Here is a 25074-nt window from a genome sequence, read left to right on the forward strand (position 1 = left end):
TTTATGATGTGACCCACTCCCACCTCGCTGACTAACTCAGCGCACACTCCTGCCCTCCCACCCCACTTCTGAATATCATGGCAGTTACTGCCATTAAAATTCAATTCACTGTTCTCCTTTACTGCACTGTAGAGTTCCCTGAACTGTTGGTGCCCCTCAGAGCAGGGAATTTTTTTACCTGTTCATTTCACTGATTCACCCCAAAGTTGGAGACTGACAAATAGCACATAAATGTCATTGAATACATTAATAAATTAATGAATATGCAACTTGTTCCGTGAGCAGCAGGGAACTACTGAAAACTATTGAACAAATGCGCTTTAGGAGTTTGACTTGGGTGACTGAGTCCTTGGAAGATCTCAGCCTGCCTCTGTCACTGCGGGCACACTGAGTCTCTGACAACGGGCATCTTGGAACTGAATGTTAAGAAAGGATGTGTCCCAAAGAGAGGTCTCCAGGATTTCAGTCTTTCAGAGAGGGAAAATAACTTCTTAGCAGTCAAGCAAGTAAAACGAATAGGTATCAGGAACGCATAGTGGCACCCAGAGAGCAGGTAGCAAGAAGTGACGTCACGGCATCAGAGTCACACCCCAGCATGTGCTCACTCCAGCTTTCCGGCAGCCATGTTTCTCACACACAAGAACCGATCCCCTGTACGCAGAGAGGACATGCCTTCCCCTAGCTCACACAATGATTCCTCCACAGGGCTCCCACAGTGCTAAGAAGCAGGAACTGAGGCTACCTCCAGCTCTCCGTGAGCACATTTGCTAGTATGTCCATTATTCTTGCCAGGGAACACTCTGGCCAAGGTGGAGAGTGTTACCCTGTGGCTTACCCATGAACCAGACTGAAGAAAACAAATGTGTTACCACCCACATACACACAGCCCCCGATTGTATACACAGTGTTTGTAACACATTCTGCAAGCTGAAGGAGACTGTTGTTTTTGAAATTCACCTTTTGTCTTACATTTTTAGCATTTGAATTTAAATGGAGCATTCGTGCATGACAGGTAGCCAATGACAGCCGTATTCTTGGGTTCAGCTCTTTCAACAAAACAAATACTTTAGAAGCGTTTTGTAATGTTGAAAATGTCCAAAGGAAAAACTACCATTGCTTTGAAAAGATAGAAAAGCTTTTATTTTTACAAAAAAAGGGGGAATTATTTGTCTTATCAACCAGTAGCCTAGTATGGCAATCCTTCAGTGGAAATGGGAATTTGGTCTCTGTGTCCCTGACCTTTGCTCTCTCTACCACACTAAGATGCCCCAAAACACACTTAATTGAGTTGCCTTCTGGCCCTATCCAGACTTCATCCTACCACCAAAGGCAAGCATCTCATAATGCCACTGTCATCAACAATGTACTGATGACTTATAATAGCTGAGGCATATCGCAATGCAGAAAGGAGAGACAAAAATAATCAAGTGACTCGTTCTCAAAGGACCCACCAATCAGCTGGAGAAAACGCCTGACCTCAGAGGTCAGGTTACAGTAGCCATTATGGGCAGCGTCATTGAAAGACAAGTATCTGGTCTGTTCTCAGAACTAGACTCACATGTAATTATCCCTCTAACGACCTTAGGCTCACCCCTCAATTCCTCCGGTGCTTTCAAGGGAGCCTCTAAGAGTCCCAGCAGATGCAGTGGACGCACAGGGAGAGCAAACAACCCACAAGTTTTGTGACCCAGGAGCAGGTGCTTATGAGAACAGCCTCCATCCCAGGGAAGGAAGGAAGCAAGGCCGTTGCCGCAGCCTTCAGCAGTGTCATTCCTCTGCCTTGGCTCACACTGTGGTCTGACACACTCAGGTGTGCTACTGAACGCCTGAGTTCACCGAACCTCTGCAACCTGGAATCTGCGCTCTATCTGCTAAGCGCGCTCTGCCTGGCTCAGCTAATACAGCCCAGCTTCTCCTCCAAGTCGTCTCACCAGCTGATTCAACTTTACACAGTACTTCCTGTAATTACAGCTTATTTGCCAAATGACACAACTTAACTTCCACACAATCCCAGATTGCACATGGTACACACAAGACAGAGGGCCTCGTGTGACTCTTAACCACCCTAAAAAGTACAAAGCACCCAGCCTATTTTTCAAGGATTTAGGCCAAAGAAAGAATCACCTTCCTCTGCTTCCCCAGGAATGAGAATATAGAGCTGGGAGGCAGACATGCACAGTCCTCCTGGCTGGGGTTCATCAACTTTGTTATGACTTTGTTGAAAGCTAGAGATGTCCGATAATCAGGTTTAAAACTACACTTAATTACATTAAGGGCCCTCTGAGTTTGTAGAGGGCTCTATTTCCAGGAATCAGCTCCGGATGCAAGCATCAGCAAATATATAAAATAGGAGGCATATGAGCGCATGTACTCAAGCACGTACACATACACATGCACACACACACACACACACACACACACACACATACATTTGCTTCATCCCTACATTATCTGCTTTACCTAATGCAATGTCTACATTTCCCTCCAGTCACATGGATTCAGTATAGTACAGGGCACAAAACTAATTCATGTTTTGCTTGGGAAACTGCCTGGAATTTTCTGTTCAAAGACTTTCATTCTGTGTATAGAATCAGTTAAAATTGAGGATAGACTATAGAGCTCAATCATTGCATTCTGCCTAAATAATTTAAATATATATTTTTTTAAAAGAGAATCTTAAGAAATTAAAAGCAGGAACAGCCATTTTAAGGTCATACTTTGAAACAGCAGTAGAGAAACTCAAAGATTTTTTTTTCTTTATTCTGTTCTCTAAGTGCAGAATTCCTCTCCTGGTAGGTAGACACTAGAGAAAAAGGTGGCTGACCACCGCTACTCACAAGTCACTGGTGTGGCATGGGTAGGGAGCTGCCTGCGCCTGGGTCGTTGGCTCCACGGCTTCCTGTCCAGTCTGTACTGCAATGATGGCTCTCTCGATTATGTCTTGCAGTGGGACAAAAATGTAGTTATACTTGAACCCATCAGCTGGTAGATTCTGAGGATGAAACTTCCAGGAAGGATATTTTATTAAGTCTGTCCTCATACTGTATAAGACATTGGTCCGGATTGTATATATGACATGAGGTGGCAATTTACGACGTGCTGATCTGATGTGTCTGTGTCCCAAAGAACTGTTGAATATGACACCTGGTAACAGGAAAGAAAAAAAAAGTGTCATGCAACTCATAGATGTGACACACAAGATGGGCAGGATAATGGGCATAACCTGGAATTCTGCACAGTCTCCCATGCCTGCAGTGGTGAATGCAACCCCAGGAGGGCAATCAAACAAGATACTCTGTTCTATCGGCAACTGAAGCAAGACCCTGTAATTCACAGCCCAAGGTACCTTTCCAATTTAAAAAAAAAAAAAAAAGATGATAAATATTGTGGTATCACCAACACAAAGACTTTATTCATTTCACATTTTGAATAGACCTGTAAAATGACTCAGAGCTGATCAGATAACCAAGTATTATCTCCCTGGAGCCAAAAGTCCAGCCAGCTGCACAGAATCTCTGCCGTCCATAACTTATGTCTGGAAGCTTAAATGTAAGATGTTCTCTACAGCCTAGATTCTCTGTATTTAATGGAGAACTATTACTGTAAGAGGAATTGTGTTCCCTCAAAATGCAAACTCCTGGAGATCAGAATGTGATCACCTTAGGAGAGGGCAGCGTGTGTGTGTGTGTGTGTGTGTGTGTGTATGTGTGTGTCTGTGTGTGTCTGTGTGTGTCTGTGTGTGTGTGTGTGTGGTGGGGGAGGATAATTCACATGCATTTGTGTGAGTAGGTGTGCTTAATACACACACGTGCATGAATGCATGTGCATGCATGTGGATGCCAAAGGAAGACATCAGGTCTCCTTTCTCACCATCACTCTCCTATTCCCTTGAGACAGGGTCTCTCACTGAACCTGAAGTTCTGCTGGCAGCCACAAAGCCCCAGCAATGCTGTCCCTGCGGCCTTAACACTGTGGTTCAGTCTTATGTATATAGCCACAGCTGTTTTGTTTATATTTTTGTTTTCAGCATGGGTGCTGTGGATTTGAACTGAGGTCCTCAAGTTGCACAACAAAATCATTCCTTATCCACTGAGCCAGCCATTTACCCACCCGTGAGGATGGTACCTTGAAAGGAGTTGTCATGTTAGAATGATGCTCTCAAAATAGGCCAACATGATCATATCCTTATGAGAAGGACAAATTTGGCAGATAAGGGAAGAGATTATATAGAGGCTTCAAAAGGAGACATGCATCCATTAGCAAATACATGTGCACTGGATACCCTTCCCTAACAGCCATCAAAGAAAACCAATGGGCACCTTAATTTTCTCCTTCTAGTCTACAAAACTTTAATGCAACAAGTTTTGGCTGGGTCCCCCAGACTGAACTTAATAGCATTTTGTTACAGCATCGCTGTGTCTCCAGCAAATTCATCTTAAATCTCAATGAACTCAGTGGAGTTGGAGACATGCGCTAGCAGAAGCATATGTACTGAGCTTGTACAAGGTCCTGGCTTGAATCCATAGCACCAATCAACAAAGTAATAATCCAATATTTGCTCAAAAAGAACATCGCACTTATGCTGAATAAATGTACAAGCGATAATAGACTCCAACTAGCCATTGTCATTTTTCTTTCGTACTTCAGAGCATCAAGATACTGTGATAGAAATAAAAGTGATAGAGGGAGTCTGAGTACATTGCTCCTGGTGTGAGGTTTTACCATGAAATGAAATCAGAACAGTAAAAATAGACAGGGCAGGTAGTGGTGCCCTAGGGACTGTGAACAGCTGCCTGTCGTTACAGCATGGGGAGCATCTTTTCACTAGCTCGGTGCATGCACCTCTGCTCCATTTTATGGTTCATCTAGAAAATACTTCTCCCTGAATCCACTTAGGGAGATGAGACAAAATGACTACCTCCTGGAGCTGGTGCTTTGGTGAGCACATATTTCTGCCAAGTACTTACTGGCCAAGAAACTATTCTGCTGCATGAGTTCATGTGCCGTGGTCTCCAGGGCGCCAACAGTCTCCACTGCCTGGAATCGGTCCAACACCACGCAGGAAGAGAGATTGGCCAAGATACCGCCCAAAAACTGGAAGTGTCCAGCCCCCTCATGGCTAAACATCTGGTCCAGCGTCTGTCCTGGGGACAGTAAACAAATCAGACATATCAACTTCTCTCTACAGCTTGCTGTTTATACAATAGGTCTTCCATAATTGAACATAAATACGAATGCTTAACTAAAAAATAGCTCAAAAGAGTCCAGTTTTGTTCATACACAAAATTAACTAAGTATTTACCAATAGCAAACTCAGCTTTATACATATATATGTTTATAAATACATATAAATACTTTATATATATATATATAAACTATATAGCACACAAAAATATATTCTCTGTATTACTGATACATCAAATGGGGAAAAATCAAGTAAACTGTGATTTTCATGAAGGCCCTTACCTAATCAATAGATGAATTTTTGATGGATTCATAATATGATGGCTCTATTGGGCAAAGTTGAAAAGTAGGAGGAGGGGTCTTTGCAGGAAGTATGTCACCAGGGCATGTCTTTTGCCCTGACTTCTTCCTGTATGACTTTTTTTCTACTTCCTGCTGCCATGATTTAAGATGTTGTGCTACACCCCTTCCATCATGATGGACTGACACCTCTGAAACCCTGAGCCAAATAAAGTGTTCCTTGACTAGGCTGTTTACAACATGTAGTTTTTTCACGAGCAAGCATTGATACTTTTTGTTAACTCTGAAGATAAAATGACACTATTTTTACTATTTTTAAATGGTATTAAAAGCATTGCAACAATGGCCATAAGCTTCCCTTAATTATAGAATAATAATCTTCAGTCCTAAAGGTCCACAGAGGGAATTCCTGCATAGAATAAGGGTCCACTTGTTACAAAAAAAAAAAAAAAAAAAAAAAAAAAAAAAAAAAAAAAGAACATTCCTAGTTAGAGTAATTGGACAGCATTCTTTTTAGAATAGACTTTTTAGAAATAAGGGCTGGGAAGATGGCTCAAGTACATTGTAAGCATGCGGACCTACCTAAGTTTAGATCTCCAACACCTATTTCAAAAAGCTGGATGTGTCCATACAAACCTGTCACCTCCTTGTTGAGGGCGGGCAGATATGAGGTGAAGGCAAGCAGGGCTAGGTCAGTCTAGCCAAAGAGCAACCAGCTCCAGGTTCAGCGACAGACCCTGTCTCCAGGGAATAAGGCAGAGAGCAAAGGTGACGGATATCAAATGGCTTTCTCCAGGCTATGGATGTGAGCATGGGACTGTTAGTCTAAGCAGAAATTCCCTCTGTGGTCCTTTAGGCCTGAGAATTACCATTCTATAATTAAGAGAAGTTTATTGTCTTCTTTCTTATAACATTTTTACCTCCATTTAAAAAAATATTTCATTTTATCTTTAGAATTAAAAATTATCAAACATTGCTTGTTGTGACAAAATTCTTGATATAACAGCCTAGCCGAGGAACACTTTATCTGGCTCTACAGACATGGTGTGCACACACATTAAATAAATAAATAATCGGAATAAAAATCTTCACTATGGCTTCAAACAACAAGCAGTGCAGGAAAGACTTGAATGTCTGTGATCATATGGGTACTCAGGACTCCTGCCGGTAAGAATCACTAAGACCTAAGAAACCTAAATCAAGAGAGGACCTGGGTTCAGTCCCCAGCGCCGGCATGGTGGCTCACCACCGTCAGGAAACTCCAATTCCGGCAGCTCGTATGTCCTCTTCTGAATTCAAGCAATAGGTACATGTGTGGTGAACATACATGCATGCAGACAAAACTCTCACACACACAATTCCAAAAAAAATCTAAAAGAAATAATTTTTAAAAAGGACTAAGAGGTTATTTATCCAGAGATCCCATGGGGCTTAGACCTCATTGGCTTCGAAAGACATGGACTCTAATAAACACCCATTTTTTTAAGTTCAGACTCTTCCCTACCCTAGTGGAGCTTCTCCTCCAGAGGAGAGCAGGCCATAATGGGATTAAACGAATGTCACCCCACCTCAGCTCTCTGCCAAAATCAAGGAAATATATGATCCGCTGAAGGTAATTCCATCCGGAGATATAAATTTATCTCTACTACCTTTCACTATTAAATACCTAGTGGTCAATGAAAAATACTTAATAGTCATAGAGATAAGGCAAATAAACAAAATTAAAGAGAAAAAATAAAGACCAACAAAAGATAAACTGTGTAGTCAATAATAGAAAATTAAAACATAATTAGACACAATTTTGTTGGAAATAGCCTGGCAATAAAAAAGGTAGAAACTGTGCAAAAAGATATAAGTGAAAAATACAACAATTGAAATAAATTCATGGAAGATGACAACTAGCTGATCAGCATAAAAAAATCACAAAGTAAAGCAGACTGGTCCAATAAAACCATAAGTAGGAAATCTTACATCATTGGTTTTCATCCTGAAAATCACTGTATAAAATCATGGGACCAAGCTAGGCAAGCTACGTATGGGTGACAGCTGTACAGCTTGATCTACTTGTGGGACCCCTAAGATTGGGAGCAGGGCCTGTCCCAAATGCTTTGGCTGGCTTTGGGGAACCTATTCCTCACTCTGGGTTGCCTTGCTCAGCCTTAAGACAAGGGGAGGAGCTTAGTCCTACCGCAATTTGCCATGCCATGCTTTGTTGGTACCCATGGGAGGCCTGCCTTTTCTGAACAGAAACCGAGGAGAAATGGATTGGGAGGTAGGTGGCAAAGCGGAGGTGGGGAGAAGGAATAAGAGGAGAAGAGGGAGAGGAAACTGATGTCAGGATGTAAAATAAATAATTTTAATTAGTAAAAAAAAATTTAGCTTCAGGCTGGTATGTAGTAGCTACAAGAATTTTATAAGTGAATTTGGGCCCCATCCCTAAACTACTCCTTTGAGGATGTGTACAAAGTTCCCCAAATATAAAATTCTTGTGTCCTAAGCATTTTAAGTAAGAGATGTTCAACCTACCTTACCACTTTTGAAAACAGTACACCCAGCAATTATGTTTCAATAAACGTGTTATACCTGATGAAATGCTTTCCTTTCTCTAGTCTGCAGCAACCAGAGAACGTCAGGCGTGAACAAATTTGGGGCATATCTACTTCAAGCCCTTCATGTTACAGGTCAGTTTGGTAATGTCACCAGCAACAGCACGGCCGATGAGGTAGGAGCCAAGCACTCAGTCATGGACGGATGTACCCCACCCAAACCATTAACGCCCTTACCATATGTTTGCAGATCTTCTGTGAGCTTGTCCACATCAATATCCAAGTGGCTCTCTACAAAGCTTCTTATGAATTTGTTTCTCAGGGCATCCTAAATGAAAGGAAAGAAACTTGGTATAAATGACGGTATCACACCTTCTTAGTCAATTAATACTTATTAAACTTACACAAAATTTGATGACACAGGAGAAAGAAACACAAAATGGATCCATTTAAAAGAAGTTTTCAGACATGTTCTGGTGAGGTTTTTGTCAACTTGACACAAGCTAGAGCAATAATCTGAAAAGAGGGAGCCTCAGCTGAGAAAATGCCCCTGTCCGATTGGCCTGTGGGCTAGTCTTTGTGGCATTTTCTTGATCAATGACTGGTGTGAGAGGGGCCCAGCTCACTGTAGTGCCATCCCTGGGCTAGTGGTCCTGATGTCAGGAAGCAGTGTTCCTCCATGACTTCTGCTTTGAATTTCTGTTTCCAGGTCCCTGCCTTGAGTCCCTGCCTTGGCATCCTTTTTGATGAACCATGATTCGAAAGTGTAAGTGAATACACTTCCCCACGCTGCTTTTCTGCATGGTATTTTACCACAGCAATAGAAACCCTAACTAAGGCAAGACATCCTAACACAAGTCAGCATCTGATACAGTCTTAAGCCTTGAAAAATAAAGACAATGATTATAAAAATTGTAATTGCAATGGTACTTTAATATCAAAAATGATGGGCAAGTTTTCCTGACAATGCCATGATTCTTTCCCATAATTCCTCCTCTACACCACCTTTCTGCGGACCAGTTGTGTACAGAGAGGTGGTGGTTACACAGAAGGACTTCAGCCTCTCCCAGACCCTCTCTAGGGGCCGATATGCAAAGTCATGCCTTCAAAAGCAGCTTGGGCCTTGCTCTTCTCTCGTGGTTTCAATGTTGCCTCACCTGTCAACGGTTTTGCTGTGGAGAGCTCTCCAGAATCAATCTGCCTTAATAAAATTCTGCATTTTAATTTTTGTGATGGGCATGTGTGTACTCCATGAGTGAGCATGGGAGAAGAGGATCATACCTATCCATTGTGGCTCCTAAGCCCACAATGTGAACTGTTTGTTCAGTGATTAACATATAGGTCAACCATGAACAAAATATGGGCAAATACCAGATTTTCAAGTTATGATTTCATAGATGCCCAAAAGTTACTAGGCAATCTGCCTGAGTTATCATTTTACAAGGAACAGTTCTTGGATTCTGAGGAAATGGCTCTAGTTTAAACCATAATGTTTCAATATTAGAGTCTTTTTATTTTTACTCACATATGTTAATTATAAATAATAATGGGTTTCATAGAGACATCACCATGTACATATATAATAAATTTTATTGTATTTATGTCCTATTACCTTATCACATTGCCCTCCCACTCCTGCTGAATCCCTTCTTCCCAACTAATCCCTTCTGTTTTTATCTAGTGTTTTGGTTTCATTTTGTTTTTTCTGTTTTGAGTAACCCGTACAGTATTGAAAAATGATAATATAATAAACTTCTAAATGGAAAGAATGTAAACTATTTAAAAAACATTAAATTTAATAAAAATTTTAAAATATCAGTATTTAGTAAATTATTAATTTTCCATAGAGCTAATCTGCATGGGAGAAATACTGAAAATTCAAAAAGATTTTTTAGACATATACAATCTGTTGACAGTCGACTGGGAACTCATTTACGCTTCAAACTAGCTAAATATTTATAGGGCTACCCCAGTATCTCAGTCAGATGACAGCAGGAGGTTCCCAGCCCTTGGTCACACATACCTGCAACTGGTGGAACATTTGTCCATTTCCACTTCCCTGGAAAAGTCTGGATAGCTTCAGAAGTGTTTCCGATAAAATTTTTATCTTATCCACAAAGTAAAAAGTATAATTAGCCTGCAATGCAGAGCACATGAAGATGTGTCTTAATTGTTATGTCAAGAAAGTCCTCTATCAGCTGGAACAAGGGAGCAAACATCATGTGTGGCATGCATCATAGGAGCAGAGCTTGCAGCAAAGTGCCCAATGCCCTCTAAGGAGCCCTGGCTCTCAGATCTGTCTTCTAAATCTTTCTGTCGCATCATGCCCAACACTCACTACTGTATCCCCTGAGGTTAGGCCCACTGGCGTGCAGAGCAAATGTCTTCGTACTTACTTAGCAAAATACATTTGCACATATCTCCTCCTATTCCGAAATATGTCCTCAACTAATAGCCATAAGTTTGTTTTCCAGCACCAGTAGAGATTAAATGTTAGTCCTTTATTGCTGCTGGCAGAGTGCATTCCTACACTATTCTTCAAAAATAATTTGATGTTGTAAAATCATGCACAGTCACAAACCCATAAAAATGTTCATACCTTCTTCCTCTCAGGATAAAGAGAATCTATCTAGAGAAAACTTAAATAAATGAAAAGTAGTATCCAAAAATGATGACAGTTGCAACAATTATATCTAATACTGAAAATGGTCTTTCATAATATCAAAAGAGCAACAAGGAAGGAAAGCTTGGGAGTCCTGTCATTTCTCCCAAGGGTCACTGGGAACCTCTCTTGGCAGCATGGGAACCTCTCTTGGCAGCATGGGAAATAAAGAACATTCGCTGCAGCCAACCGTGGAAGCCTCAAACGCTTAATTTCAGTATTCAGGAAAAATACGGGCAGAGAGTGTTGTAAGCACTAAGCTAAATTAATACATTGCTGCTTTGGCAGAAGATGGAGTGCATACCAAATGCTCAGCATGCTGCTAAAAAAAAATCACACAGGCATGAAGAGGGAGGATGCATTATAAATGCAGATAATTTAGTGGATTATAAAAATTCTTAACTCTGATATAGGGAATACCTAAAAACACAGATAAATCCATATAAGTATGTGAATATACATAGATATAGATAGAAATTGATAACAAATTCAATAAATCAAGATACGCTAACTTATATATTACATCCTGACATTCCAAAACCCCAAAAATTTACCACAAATCCACTTCAAATAACAAATTATTTATATATGCTTTATTAACTTTTATCAAAATTTCATGCAAATAATTTTAAATTTTAAAATGTTATCATTAATCATATTTCCTTAAGTTTTAAGAATGTATTGCAGACAAGTGGTGGTGGCGCACACCTTTAATCCCAGCACTCGGGAGGCAGAGGCAGGCGGATCTCTGTTAGTTAGAGGCCAACCTGGTCTACAAGAGGCAGTCCCAGGACAGGCACCAAAGCTACACAGAAAAACCCTGTGTTGAAAAACAACAACAACAAAAAAGTATTGAATAAATTATTTCATAGAAAATTAGAATACTATTAGCTATGTACTGGGTATAGTCAAAGTCCAGATCTAAATACACTTGTTATCAAACTGAAAGGTAGAAGTTCATCATGCAACTAACACATAAATAAAATGATAAGGAAAGTCAGAAAGTTAGGTAATATCCTTGCTTCTCCCCAGCTCACTGGCCTTTACAGTGTGCTAAAATATTTTCTAATTTGAGAGAAGGCAAGGTGGGGCATGACAGTAGTTGAGAGGGGTCAAAGGGTGGAAATGGAGGAAATCATATAATTATAATTTCAACAAATAAAAAAATTTAAAATATATAAGTAAAAAACATAAAACAGAATATCTAAGGAAAAAAAGAATAAAGAAATTGGTCAAGATAAAAGGAAAACCTAAATGACTTACAGAAAGAACAATGAGAGATTCCTCAACATAAATAACAAAATGTGTAAATCTCTAAGAAGCCCAGTTCTCAGTTATTTAATATTTGCTGAATTAATGGCGTTCAGTTCATCTAAGTCAGCTAATGAGGCAATACATGCTGAATCCCAGTTTGCTTTCTGTTGCTGTGATTAACACCATGACCAAAAGCTACTTGGAGAGGAAAAGTTTTATTGGCTTCCAGGTTCCAGCCCATCTTTGAGGGATGCCTGGGGAGGAACTAAAGTAGAGAGCACAGAAGAACACTGACTGACTTGCTTGCTCTAGCTTGCTCCGTTACCTTTCTCATAGGGTTCAGGCCCACCTGTGTAGGAATGGCACCATCCATAGGGCCCTATTAGATCAATCAGCAATTAAGAAAATGTTCCCCAGACAAGGCGTCAGGCCAATCTGATCTAGGCAATTCCTCAATTAAGTTTCCCTCTTCTGGGTAACTCTGGGTTGGGTCAAACTGACAATTGAAACTAACGATGACATCTTGAAAAATATAAAATAATCTTAAAATTCAGGCTAATTTATATGTAATAACATCAGGAAAGCTATCAAATGAAAAAGTTCCTTATAGCATGTACTGATATATGATGCTTGTTTTTATGTTCTAGTAAGATATATGTCAGAAACAAAAAGAAAAATTTCCAAGACGCTGTAAGAAATCCTCATCCACAAACCACATGTTAGTTGCATTGATGGGAAAGGTCTAAAATCAGCGACCAAACTGAAGAGGCTACCTGTCTCCAAGAGCATGACCTTCGAGTGTTATGAGCTAAAAATAGATACATAATAATAATAAAAACAGGGACCAGAAAAAATGCTCAGTTAGAAAAATCCTTGCCTCACAAATATCAGGACCTGAGTTTTGATCCCCAGAACCCATGTCAACAGCTGGGGATGGGGACACGCTCTTGAAATCCCAGCACTTGTGGGGCAGAACCACAGGGATCCCTGGAGCATGCTGGTCAGCCAGACTAGACAAATCAATGAGCACAGGGTACAGGGAGACCCTGGCTCAAACATGAGTTTGGTTGCAGGAAGTAGAGAAATCAGTCTCTAACAGGAAGCATCATCCCTGCTCTTGGGTTTCTGTGTCAGCAGTTGCTGTGCAGGCTGCTGGGGAATTAAATGCATCAATACACCCATTGCTGGATGGTGTGTGTTGTGATCCCAACCTGTCAGGCAAAATGTGCCCACTGCTGCAATACCGACAATACTATTATGGAGTTAACCAAATGCTTTCTGATCAACCTTGAACCCCACTCCACAGGAGGGAGTTCATGTCTGGTACGGGAAATCTGATCCAAAGCCCAAGAACATGAAGGTGACAGGTACTAGCGGGGAACTCGCTATTGTTATTTTGCTAAATGTCCATGCTAGGAAATTGACTTCCAAGTGTTTACGTCTATACACAAAAGTGGAACGATATCAACATCCTGCCCTCCCCCCAAGGCATCATAGGAGAGGGAGTGGGAAGCATGGAGAGCCGGAGGATGGGGAGGAAAGCTGTGAAGAGCTGTCTACTGGCCATGACAGAGGTGCTGCACACAGGAACTCAGAACAACGGCAGAGAGCTGAGCATAGAGGTTGTCCGTGTAAGATGTGTGCAAGGTCAAGTCACCCAAAATTCTAGCAAGTCCAACTGAGGGACTCAGAGGGTCTCACCCCTGGCTTAAGAAGCATGGCCATCTGGTGATGGCTCTCTAGAGGAAAGATGGTCTTCTCTGGCATCATAGACAGTGGTAGGCAGCCCATGCTCCAGTACAGACCCATACTTGTGAAGGCTGGACATGATTTTTTAACTTAACAATGATGAAAACGTCCATATGTTCCATAGCAACTGTACTTGAAACTAAGCTTCAACCTTTCCTCAGAATACCAACACACAGTCTGACCCTCTCTTATGAGGCAGAGTAGCAGGAAGCCACAGCTACTAGTAAGCATGTGACCATAAAGATAAACAGGCAGTGTGCTAGGGATAAAAAAACACATGCTAAGCTGTGGTCTCCATTAAGACAAGTGAAGTGACAACATGCTCCAATTCTATGTACACTCCTGCAGGCATTATACAGAGAATAAATAGCAGAGGGTAAGATGCTCTAAACAAAAACGAGCTTCTGGCGGGACTCAAAGTGGTACAATGTCAACGCTAGTGTGCCTGACCTGAATGTGAGTCATAACCCTCATAACTGCCACGAAGAACACTGTACAAAGAGGTACACCAAAAAAACATAATAAATGAACTCTTTTCCAAGAACAGAACTCTAAAATCAATGTTTTCACAATAGAAAATTCTATGAAACGCTAAATAATCTACAGGAATGCAAGAAAAAAGAAACAAAAATATGATGGCTAAACACAAGGAATAACGTAGATATCACTCCGTCTGATGAACAATGTTTAAAAGAAACAACTAACAGCACCAACAGAAGGCTGTGGCCCATGTGTTACCAAGGAATATTAGTCAGTAAGAAGGATTTTACACACAAAATTTTAGGGAATTGTGCTATATGAAAATAGGTCAACACCCAGCACTTACACACTACATTATCCCATCCCTTTAACAACTTAGAAATAATGAAGTACAATACAGATCAGGAGTCTTCAGGCTAAGGACTTGGAGACAAGTAGAAAGGACACGGTATGGATAGGTATAAAAGGATAATACCAGGAACCCTGCAATGATGGGCTCTCTATGTCTCTGACCTGAGGTAGCTACATGAACTTACACAGTGATGACTCCCCAAAACTAAATACTCATATGTAGAAACACACATGGGCAGAAGGAAAACTAGAACTTGGTAAAATAGTAAATCTCAGCAACACCGGGATCTGAGGAATTCATTACAGGGGTATGGGACCCTATGGGACCCTCCTGTTACTCCTGACAGTGCATGCAAACACTCAGTGAGCTCACAGACAAAGGCTGATCTGTAAAGATTCAGAAGACCAATTGAAATTGCCTACTGAATAAGGAAGTACTATAACAGAAGGATAGAGGAGAGGTGTGGAGAGAAGAGAAGAGGAGAGGAGAAGAGAGGAGAGGAGAGGAGAGGAGAGGAGAGGAGAGGAGAGGAGAGGAGCAGAAAAGAAAGGGAAAGAGCTGCTTTTAAGGAATGAAATTCAGCAAATGCGTCTACTGTTTCAGTAGTTAACATGAGCCTATTTTTCCTGTAGTTATTCTTTTAATATAGATGGGAAATTACAAGGTGACTGGGTCATAGCATAAGATATCATCTCTGAGCTTACATTTTTATTTGCTATATCTAATATTCTACTTATGCATGCTCCTTCTTAGTCAGCTTCTCTCACCATTCCAAGGAGACTGAGGGATTCTAATAATATAAAACTGGAGACACTCAGAACAAATGAAAGTAGCTTTCTCCCTTCCCTGCCAAGAAAGAGCATCCCTCAGTTTCTACTCAGCCTACTTCATAGTAGAAAAAGCCAACATCTTGTCCACACTGACCAGATGGCTGCATGCCTGGATGGATGGATGGATGGATGGGCAGATAGACAGGTGGACACATAGATGAATGATGGAATGGATCTGGAAGGGCTGATGGTAGGAGAATATAGGAAGCTCAGCCTAAAGAAACCATTGGAGTAACCAGGACTGTCAATCAAGCAGGCCTATTTTTTCAATAGAAGGAAATGAAAGATGCCTGGTCCCCAAGAAGGCTGGAGTGAATGTTGCCTGACAACCTGGTGACTTTTTTGATATTCTATAGAGCCTGAATTCCCAATATCTAGGGCATTTTTAGGCCCATGTCCTTCACTTAGTCTCTGAGCGAGTAGAAGTCATCTTTATGAAAGAGGTCCCATGACTTGGCATCCCCTACCAATAGAGTCTACCCTTATGATTATTACAAATCCTTCCTCCTGAGGCCTTGCCCTGAGTTCTGTTTATCACCCAATAGAACTCATTCTTATTGTAATGGTCACAGGTGCTTTGCTACTTTGCTAGGTAGTTGTTAGCTAGCTAAGCCTAAAGCTGTTGTGCTAAATGTCACATGGAAACCTTTCCCCAAAGTTCTACTGTCCTTCAATGTGCAAGAAAAATAAACCACGAGATCAAACTCTGTAAGTTTTGACCCAGTGCCAGCAAAAATGGTGCTGAACCAAGTTTCACTCTTCCCCTTTCACGGATAATCTCCCTGAAGGCTGTGAGGCTTGTAGGGCCTCTGATAGGAGGAAAGTCAGTAGTCCCATTAACAAAACATGTCTGGACACTGACCTTCCCAGAAAGAGGGCATGGCATTCCTTCAATGGGGACAGAATAACCAGGTAACTCTAAGAAATTTATTGATTCCAAGGTCATTAGTTTGAGTCCTGATTCAGTCACTAACTTATTAAAAATCAAGAGTCAATCTTCTATCTAATGGAGGTAACTTATTTATATAGTGGACAGAACAGTAAAATCATCTCTCACAATGGGTGACATGACTGTTGGTTAGTTCGTTTCATGCTCCCATTTCATAGCCATGAACATTAACTGGTAGAACTGGATCTCAACACAAAATGATGGGCATCCAGGTACATCTAAGCTCTACAAAGGAATCATCTCTAAGGGCTTCCATCTTTCCTAGTCGCACAAAACAAGCACATCCTTAGGCCTTCTGGCACCGCTTCCTTAGAGACCTGATGTTTTACAGGGATTTGTATCCATCAAGTCTATTCGTAAAATGTAATTACTTTTACCCTGGGCAACACTGCTTGCTGAGTTTCAATAAATGACTTCAAGTTGGACATTTTCATCCACCTGAAACCCAGCCCCAAGCTAAGCCACTGAAGATTTACTCTCAAATCACTGATGAGATAGATGTCCACAAGCAGAAAGCAGATTCCTATGAATTCCCTTCCTTCCATAGGGCTCCTGGGAGACAACCTCAACCTGCCTAGGGGTCTCATGAGTTTCCTTCAAACACCGTTCTGACATGTGAACAGTCCCTGCAGTACCTGCTACATCTTCCAAGTCCTGTGCAATGTCTACTCTCTGACATAGTTCAACTTCCATAAGGATCCAAGCCAAGCATTTCATATCTACTCATCATTTACTGAGCTTTAGTAGTTACTAAATGGTAAGAACAGCAATGGCTTTCATTCACCCTTAACCTATGTAATTCATCCTTTTCTTCCAAGTGACGAAATTCTAAATGCAGCAAGGATTCTAAGGACAGGTGGAAGTTGTACCTGATATTACACAAATCTGTACAAAATGCAGTCTGTGTCCTTAAATAATCAAGCAGTACTCCAGCTGGGGAAGCACAGATTGCGGGCTCAGAATCCTTCCTGATTGATGCCCAGCATCAAAGATATGAGCAATAGAAAGAACCCTAGCAGTGCAGACCCCAAACTTCACTTTGAGTCACGGGTTTTCATTGAATAGCCAATACACTCGGAAATGTGAACTTCCCTAACATCTATTATCTTGAATTAATAAAATGGGCCAAATTGTGCTTGATTTTTGCAAGACATAGGCAAGAACGCATTTGGGAGTGGCCATCCTCATGCTCAAATCATTTACATCTGAGACAATAAAATGATTCGTGCTAGAATTCCAGAAGTAACATAATCCGTTTGCCATCCTCTCTAATTCAGATACAACCAATAGGAAGATGAGACCAAAGCTCAGCTTCCCCCATCACAGTCTGATATCCCAACTGCAAAGCTCGAAGCTAGTCTGTGCATAGGAAGCCATCATCCTCTCATCTGCTCTTTTTCTCTGACCATTCTCCATCCATCACCAGTTACACTGAGAGCAGAAACTGAATACCATTCACATGTGAACTCATGAAGAGAAAACACTGAAATGTAGCAGACAGGTATTAGATAAAATGCTGACTGTGGCCATGATGGGTTCACCCACTGAAACCATCTACCTGAGCTAATGGGAGCTCACCAATACCAGCTGGACTGGGAAGAAGCAAGCATAGGACCAAACTAGTTCCTCTGAATGTGGGTGACAGTTGCATGACTGGGGCAGACTGAGGGGCCACTGGGCAATGGCACCAGGATTTATCCCTACTGCTTGTGCTGGCTTTATATAGGGAAACCTATTCTCTGTAGAAGGATACCTTGCTCAGCTTAGATACAGTAGGGAGGGCCTTGAACCTTCCCCCAAAGCAATGTGCCTTACCCTCTCTGAGGAATGGATAGGGCTGGGGGAAGTAAGTGGAGGGAATGGGAGAGGGGAGGGAGTGGGAATTGGTATGTATAATAAAAAAATGATAGTTTGTTTTCTTTTTAAAAAAACAAAAGAAAAAGAAACTGCTGACTATGAAAGCCAACAGAGCTGGGTAGAAGTTCCACCTCCACCACCTGATGAGAGACCTTGGCAAAGTTAATCCTCACACTCAGCTTCCTCATCCGAAAACGAAAATCACAACTGCTTATCCCAGTAGTAGATCTAAGGCACAGACAAGGGTCCCAGCCAGTGTGGGGTCTTGGCTAGAGTGGATGGTTTTTCCTTCGTGTCATCTTCCATCTCTGTTCAAATTAGTACTTGATTAGAAATTACACTGGAGAGATGATGAGCATTATAGGAACTCAAGAGTCTCATTTCTCTAAAGAAACAACTTACAACCGACTGTGCCAATCACCAAGTTAGCTTCTTGCAACTCTCAAGTTAGTCTACTGCTCCTGTTCTCAGTGATGGGGATGGACCCTGTAATCTTCCTCCTTTGGCAATCGGCACAATGTTAAGGTTGCATACGTCTGATATTCCAGAATGAAGATGCTCAGGTACCTCACTGGCTTGTTCGTCCATCCAGCTGTGAGCCCTCCAATGCAGTTTGGAACGCAAGTCAGACAAGAGGCACTAATTCCACAAGAACATGTCTGTTCCAGCCCTAAGTTCAGGTACTTCTCTAAGTGTCTGCCATTACTGCATTTTCCAGTGTTTTCTTTCTCTCGCTGATTAATCCCCTCTTACTCCTATGATTTTACAGCAATAATTGTCCATATTAAACTTGACCTGCTTTATTATCTTCTTGGTCTCTTCCTATTATCTTGGATAATAACAAAACGGACACTATGCTCAGAAAATGGGAATAACTGAGAAAAGGTAACTGAAATTCGCTATGTCAAGGCCACTAAAGCATACCAAGAAGATAAAGTTTTAAACTCCCTTTAATCATTTTAGAAGGTGACAGGGATACAAAGCGACAGGAATCAGATGAGGGGAGGTTGATGCAGGACACTGGTCCTTTGAGGTCTTTTATAAGGTAGGGCTCTGCCCTATAGTCGTAAAGTGACCGCAGTCACCAGGTGGACTCAGCAGTCAGGGGTCCGCATGGCTTTCACTCTTTGGTTCATGCTCCCTGCACAGATCCTAATATAGAAAGTTTCCGGGCTGCAAGAAGAGCTGGAAATGGGCCATCACCCATCAGCCCCCTTTGTTCTCCCCAACAAGCTGTCCTTGGTCTGCGGAAATCTGCTCAGTCACAGACCAGTAGGCCCACAGAAATAGGCACGTCTAGTATCTGCTTCTGTGACCTCAGAGTAAATGCCTGGCCGAATGAAAAAGACATTTTTGGTTCTCTGGCCCAGGAGGGCACTTGTGACCAAAGAGAAGAGCTCAATTCTAGGGAAACATTTTAATTAAGAAAGCAGTCTGAACAGCACCGCCTCCTGCACTGCCTCCTCCTCCAGCTGCCCTTGAAACGAAAACTTTCATATTTCAGTACAATCTACTAATTCTACACAGGTTCCCACTCTCTCCCATTGCAGCCTACCGGTTCTTCAGAAGGCACAGGGAAGTGTGACTGTGCCCTGACCTGACTTGATTAAAGGATTCAAATAGAACATGTGTTGGGCATCTATGCCTCATTTTTCAGATGGAGGACAAGAGTCCTTTTAAAAGTGTGCCCGAGACCACGTGTAATTTGGCAAAGGAGTACTTAACACTGCCTTCCCGCATTTCCTGACCAAGACATTATGATCCTTGGTGCCAACCTCAGTTCCGCACATTGAACTGTAGAAAAGTACCCATCTGCATTAATATTTTTTCCCTTAAAATGGTACTTTCCTATGTTTCTACCTATTAAGAAATAATAAAGGGCCCAAACTAAGCAGCACCCACAGGTGTTCATCAGCGGCCAGGATCCACTCTGAGCATTATCATCATCAGGCCGCTTGGTGCCACGCACGCAGCTTTGAGTGCACCGATATGAACTGCGATGATACAGGTCAATCAAGACACGTGGTTAGTACAAGATGTGTGGGGCTGCTGCAGCCAGAACGTGGCCTACCATTTCACAGTAAGGCATTTTCACAAGCAAAAGACACTCCAAAATAATAAAAAACATACAGTATGCCAAATGTACAAGCCAGTGGCATAACTGTTTGTCAGTATCGAGTATAGCGCACTGCACACAACTCTCTGGGCTTTATGCATTACATCAGCATCCTCACAAACACATGAGTGATTGTGCCAAGACTTGATGACAGCTATGTTGCCAAAGGGCAGCAGGACTTTTCGCAGCTCCATTATGACCTCAGAAGACCACCACCAATGGCGTGATCCATCACTGGCTGAAATACCGTGATGGAGAGACTGGCTTCCAATTTACAGCTCCGTTCATTCCAGCAGCCTAGATGGCATTGCAGTGAGTATCTCTCTTCTGTGGGACATGCATCTCTGTGTTTAAAGAACCAGAACCAATTTTCATAAAAACTAAATGCCCATGGTTGACTGCAAGAACAATTCATCCAAGGGACAATGGCATTAAGTCAGCTTTATGAGTGCAAACGTAAGACAGTGCACGGTCTCCAGTGACATTAACTAGGCCGAACAAGAGAGAATATAGTCTGTGGTCATGTAAACAAGCAGAGCAGACATTCATTTTTATTACTGCCTCTAAAACTCAAGCAGTGGCCAAGCAAGAACCGCTGAGATCTTGCCTGGTTCTTCTAAAACCCTTATTCTCAGATCATTGATGTAAGGTGTGTCCCCGTCCCCAACCCTGTGTCCAGGAGTCTGGACCTCTGCATCATGGTCTTGTTTCACGTTAGTTTCCTCAGCTGTTTGCCTTCTCTTCCACACTTCTGAAGAGAATATCATCATTGAAAAACATGACACAATATGTAATATAATATAAACAGATGTTAATAACATTAACATATATCTCTATAAAAATCCATAGCCTTCTTTTTAATAAAGCTGAGATAGAGACATGTTGATGAAATTCCTGAACTATGGGAGACCTCAGTAAGTTTCATACACAGAGGACATCACCCGGCATCAGCTTTTGGCTCTAGAGTTGGTGTGAGCATCCCTTCCAAGTCTGATGCCTGAATGAGAGCTGAGAACAGAGCTTCAGACAGACAAAATAGCTACTGGAGGACATCATCAAATATCTTCATAGCTAACAGTCCATAGAAACTTAGGCTTTTGGCAAACATCCCTCCTGAAGGACACTTAAAAGTTTAAAAAAAAGTTTGTAACTACTACAGGGGGCATATTAAGGACTATGCAGCCACAAGGCTAAGTGGCGGGTGGCAGGTGTCCAAGGGACTTGCTTTGACATCCCATAGCAATCATAAGGGGATGAAACCTAGTTCTCTTGAAAGTGCACAAAATCCAAAAATAAGCCACTGATCCTATGACCACATTGCACTTCTAAGTTACTACTAGTATTTGTCATTCATGGAACAGGGTCTTGTGTATTTGAGAAGAAGATCAAATTGTTCCTGTGTCCTTGGAAAAGTGACTCTTCAAGGTACCTGGAGGCTTACAACTCACCTGCCACGAGACAAGAAATGACCCCCATGAAAATTCAGGACAATTATTTTAAAAGAAACATGTTAAAATCTCCAGGAGAACACAATTAAATTTAACACAATTTAATGCAGATATTAATAAGAGGTCTTCTAGTAACTAGATACTAGAGAAGCTAAACAATATCTTAAAAGGTAAGTAAGAAAAATTACACAATATGAGAAATCCACAGAGATTCTTGTGGCCTTTTCATCTCACCTTGTTCTCCACAGGGTCACATAAAACCTCACGGTCCTTCCAAAGACATCACCACCGAAATGATTTAGGAGGTCAGTTTGTATGTGCACCTCTGAACTCTCCCTTCCGTGTCAGAGGCATCAAGCAAAATGAATTAAATCTGTCCCCAATGCTTTGTTCTGGAACTGTGTTCCCTTACCTGACCTGAAACTGTCCTCTGTGTAATTGCCCTCAGATTTTTCTATTTAAGTGAGTACACTGCATTTGTGATTCTAAATAACCCTCCCAGCCTCCAGGACACCCTCTAAGCAAAGAGCTCAGGAAATCCAGACTAAGTACTAAGAGTGAAAGGGTAATGTTGGGACAAAATGAACTGGAATCAACATTAAAAAATGCTCTGTAACCCAATGCATATAATAATTTCACTGTACATGTAAAGATTTCTTCCTGATACAGTGTGTTGTATGGCCTATTAGTTTTAACTTACCTTCTGAATGACCTCATTGATTGCTGGAGAATTTGGTGTATACAGTATTTTTCCATGTAATATAGGTTTTAGGAAAGACCATACCAGGGCACCATTTGGAGACTGTAGAATTTCCTGGTAAAGCTTCAAACAAAACGGTGCTGCCACAATTAGAAGAGGGAAGAAAGTATTAGGTGACCTAGGTTGATACAAAATATCCAGTTAAATCTGGAACTGACATACTCATCCACTATGCCTTAATTTTCAAAGAAAAGACTCAGATATGTTTTCATGACATAACTCTGAACTGGAGTAAGCTGGTAACACCCTCATGTTCCTAACTTAGCAGTCCTTGTCTCCTAAGAACGTCAAGACCCCACCTTCTAGGCTTCTGTCTATCATACAGAGGGCACAGATACTTACCAATGAGATTGGGAATTATTTTCAACATGGTTTTAATCAAGGAAGTCTTACTTCAATAATCACAATATTGAGAATAGAAAGACCTTTGTAAAATGTAGTTCCCTTGACACGTTGCTCCTGAATTCTCTCTGATCATCCATACAAAACTATAACAACCAATACTTTTAGTATATTAAGTCATTCTATGTTAACTCAAACAATTCCTTATGGTGGCTCTTACTATAAAACTAATTGATTTCAATAACAAGTCTACTTAAGTTGTCTAAATCCGTAGGCAATTCATAATTGTAATGATTGCTAATTTATTATTCCAATTGTAAACAATTATATCAGTATCATTCTTTGACCCCAAAAGTGAGCCTTGACAGGGAAATGTTATCTTGTCCTTATGATTCACATAGGTATGATGAATACTGTTTGGATCACTGTGTTAATTTCATCGTTGCAAAATCTCGTGAACAAGGGATAAAGATCCTTTCATTGCAAATACAATAAAATTGATAAAAATTATCCCCTAAAATATAAGTTAAACATACACCTACATACTAATCCATGAAGCACTGACTAGAGAGGTTATTCTGTGTTTAACAGCTTGTTTTTAAATTGTAAGCTTAATTGAGATGGGAATAGTTCTCATCTTAGGAGTAATAATTTTACGTACGGTGCAAGAAACTTGATTCCAAGAATCATCAGTGATTTGAGAGCTGAGAAAACTCAGAGAAGTAATTTAATGTTCTCTGAGCTTCTGGCATGCCCTCTGGAAAGTGAAGCTTGTGGTGTTGTCTAACAGTTTCTGTGACGACCATTTGGGGAAAAAATGCAGAAAAAGAAGCAATAAAGATTGGTCTTCAGTGTAAACAAACTGACTGCAGAGATAAATGGATGAGATGATGGATGGATGGATGGATGGATGGATGGATGGATGGATGGATGGGTGGGTGGATGGGTGGATGGGTGGGTGGATGGATGGATGGATGGACGGACGGATAGAAGTGTATATGAATGAAAGAGGAATAATCAGTCAAGATTCCCAAATGAAAAACAAAGAAAAAATGAGTATTAGAGGAAGAAAAAACAAAACATATTAAAATTAACCATCATGTATGTCTTTACTACCAAATTACCCAAACATTTGACAGCTAGCTATACAAATTACTCAGCAGCTATGGAACACACTGGCTTACTGCCAGATGATCCCTAATGCTGTCATCAGCCTTGCCTACCCCAGGGCACCAAAGAGGCTGGGGTTTCAGGTGGGTCAAATGTTTGAGACTCTATTTCTTAGAGATCCAGGAGAGAGGATTAGTCTGTAACCACAGGCCCTGGGAGAGTCTATGGGGAACTATCAAGCCAGCACTCAGTGACTGGTGAAAATGAAGAAGAAAGTTTAATGCCAGCCAGCATGAGCCCCCAGCGGTCAGTCGAGGAAAAAGCTATTACCACACAGGCAGGCCCAGTTGCTACTGTATAAGCCAACCGACATAAGCGCAGGTGGTTCTTGTCTTACTTGAGTCATGAGGAATGTTGAACTTCTCTTTGTCATCCTCCAAGAGTTCGTTAACTCTGGGTAAACGAACGAACATGTTAGAGTTGCTGAGGAAAGTCTCCTGGTCCTTACAAAGGAGCCTCATCACCGACTGGAAAGAGGCCAAAGATGAACTTTGGGCTTGGTGTCTCTGTGAAACCTGAGCAGAAGAAAAGCCATCTCCAATTACAAGTGATTTCAAACTGTTTTCCCAGACTTCCGGAAGCATAGTTCCATCTTTGACGGGATATACAAGTGAAAGAATAGACTCTGCTTGAGTCTTTTCTGTTCTTAAGAAACCACTGAAATCATTATAATGATTTTATTTCTGGCAAATATATGTCGTAGAAGAGGAAAATCACACACACACACACACACACACACCACATAACTCACACTCACACACACCACATAACTCACACACACACACACACACACACACACACACCACATAACTCACACACACACATTCAGACACTCACATTTGTGTACTCACACATTCACACTTAAATTCACACACACACATTCGCATACATTTAAACACACTATAACACTCGTATTCACACACATTCATGCATGCATGCCTTCCCTCACCCTCAGATTCACACACATTTACACATATACTCAGACCTTCACATTCAAACATACACTCAGATCCACACGCACATTTACACACCTTCTCGCTTGTCCAGCAATAAATCAGTCCATCAAATAATATCA

General features: G+C 41.3%; 1 protein-coding gene across 2 annotated transcripts in view; it reads right to left on the reverse strand.

Annotated features, from left to right (window-relative positions):
* Positions 1-25074, reverse strand: part of Abca13 (ATP binding cassette subfamily A member 13) — a 398914-nt gene that overhangs the window by 263820 nt on the left and 110020 nt on the right. For both annotated transcript variants that reach the window (XM_041669712.1, XM_041669711.1), the window contains 6 exons: positions 24337-24514; positions 22428-22567; positions 10054-10167; positions 8268-8358; positions 4968-5144; positions 2838-3144 (listed from right to left, as the gene is read on the reverse strand). In XM_041669712.1, the coding sequence (XP_041525646.1) occupies positions 2838-3144; positions 4968-5144; positions 8268-8358; positions 10054-10167; positions 22428-22567; positions 24337-24514 (1007 nt within the window). The remainder of the gene's footprint in view (positions 1-2837; positions 3145-4967; positions 5145-8267; positions 8359-10053; positions 10168-22427; positions 22568-24336; positions 24515-25074) is intronic.

The sequence above is a fragment of the Microtus oregoni genome, unplaced genomic scaffold (genome assembly GCF_018167655.1).
Source record: "Microtus oregoni isolate MIOR12 unplaced genomic scaffold, Mior012 000019F_ref0000042, whole genome shotgun sequence".
Taxonomy (NCBI): domain Eukaryota; kingdom Metazoa; phylum Chordata; class Mammalia; order Rodentia; family Cricetidae; genus Microtus; species Microtus oregoni.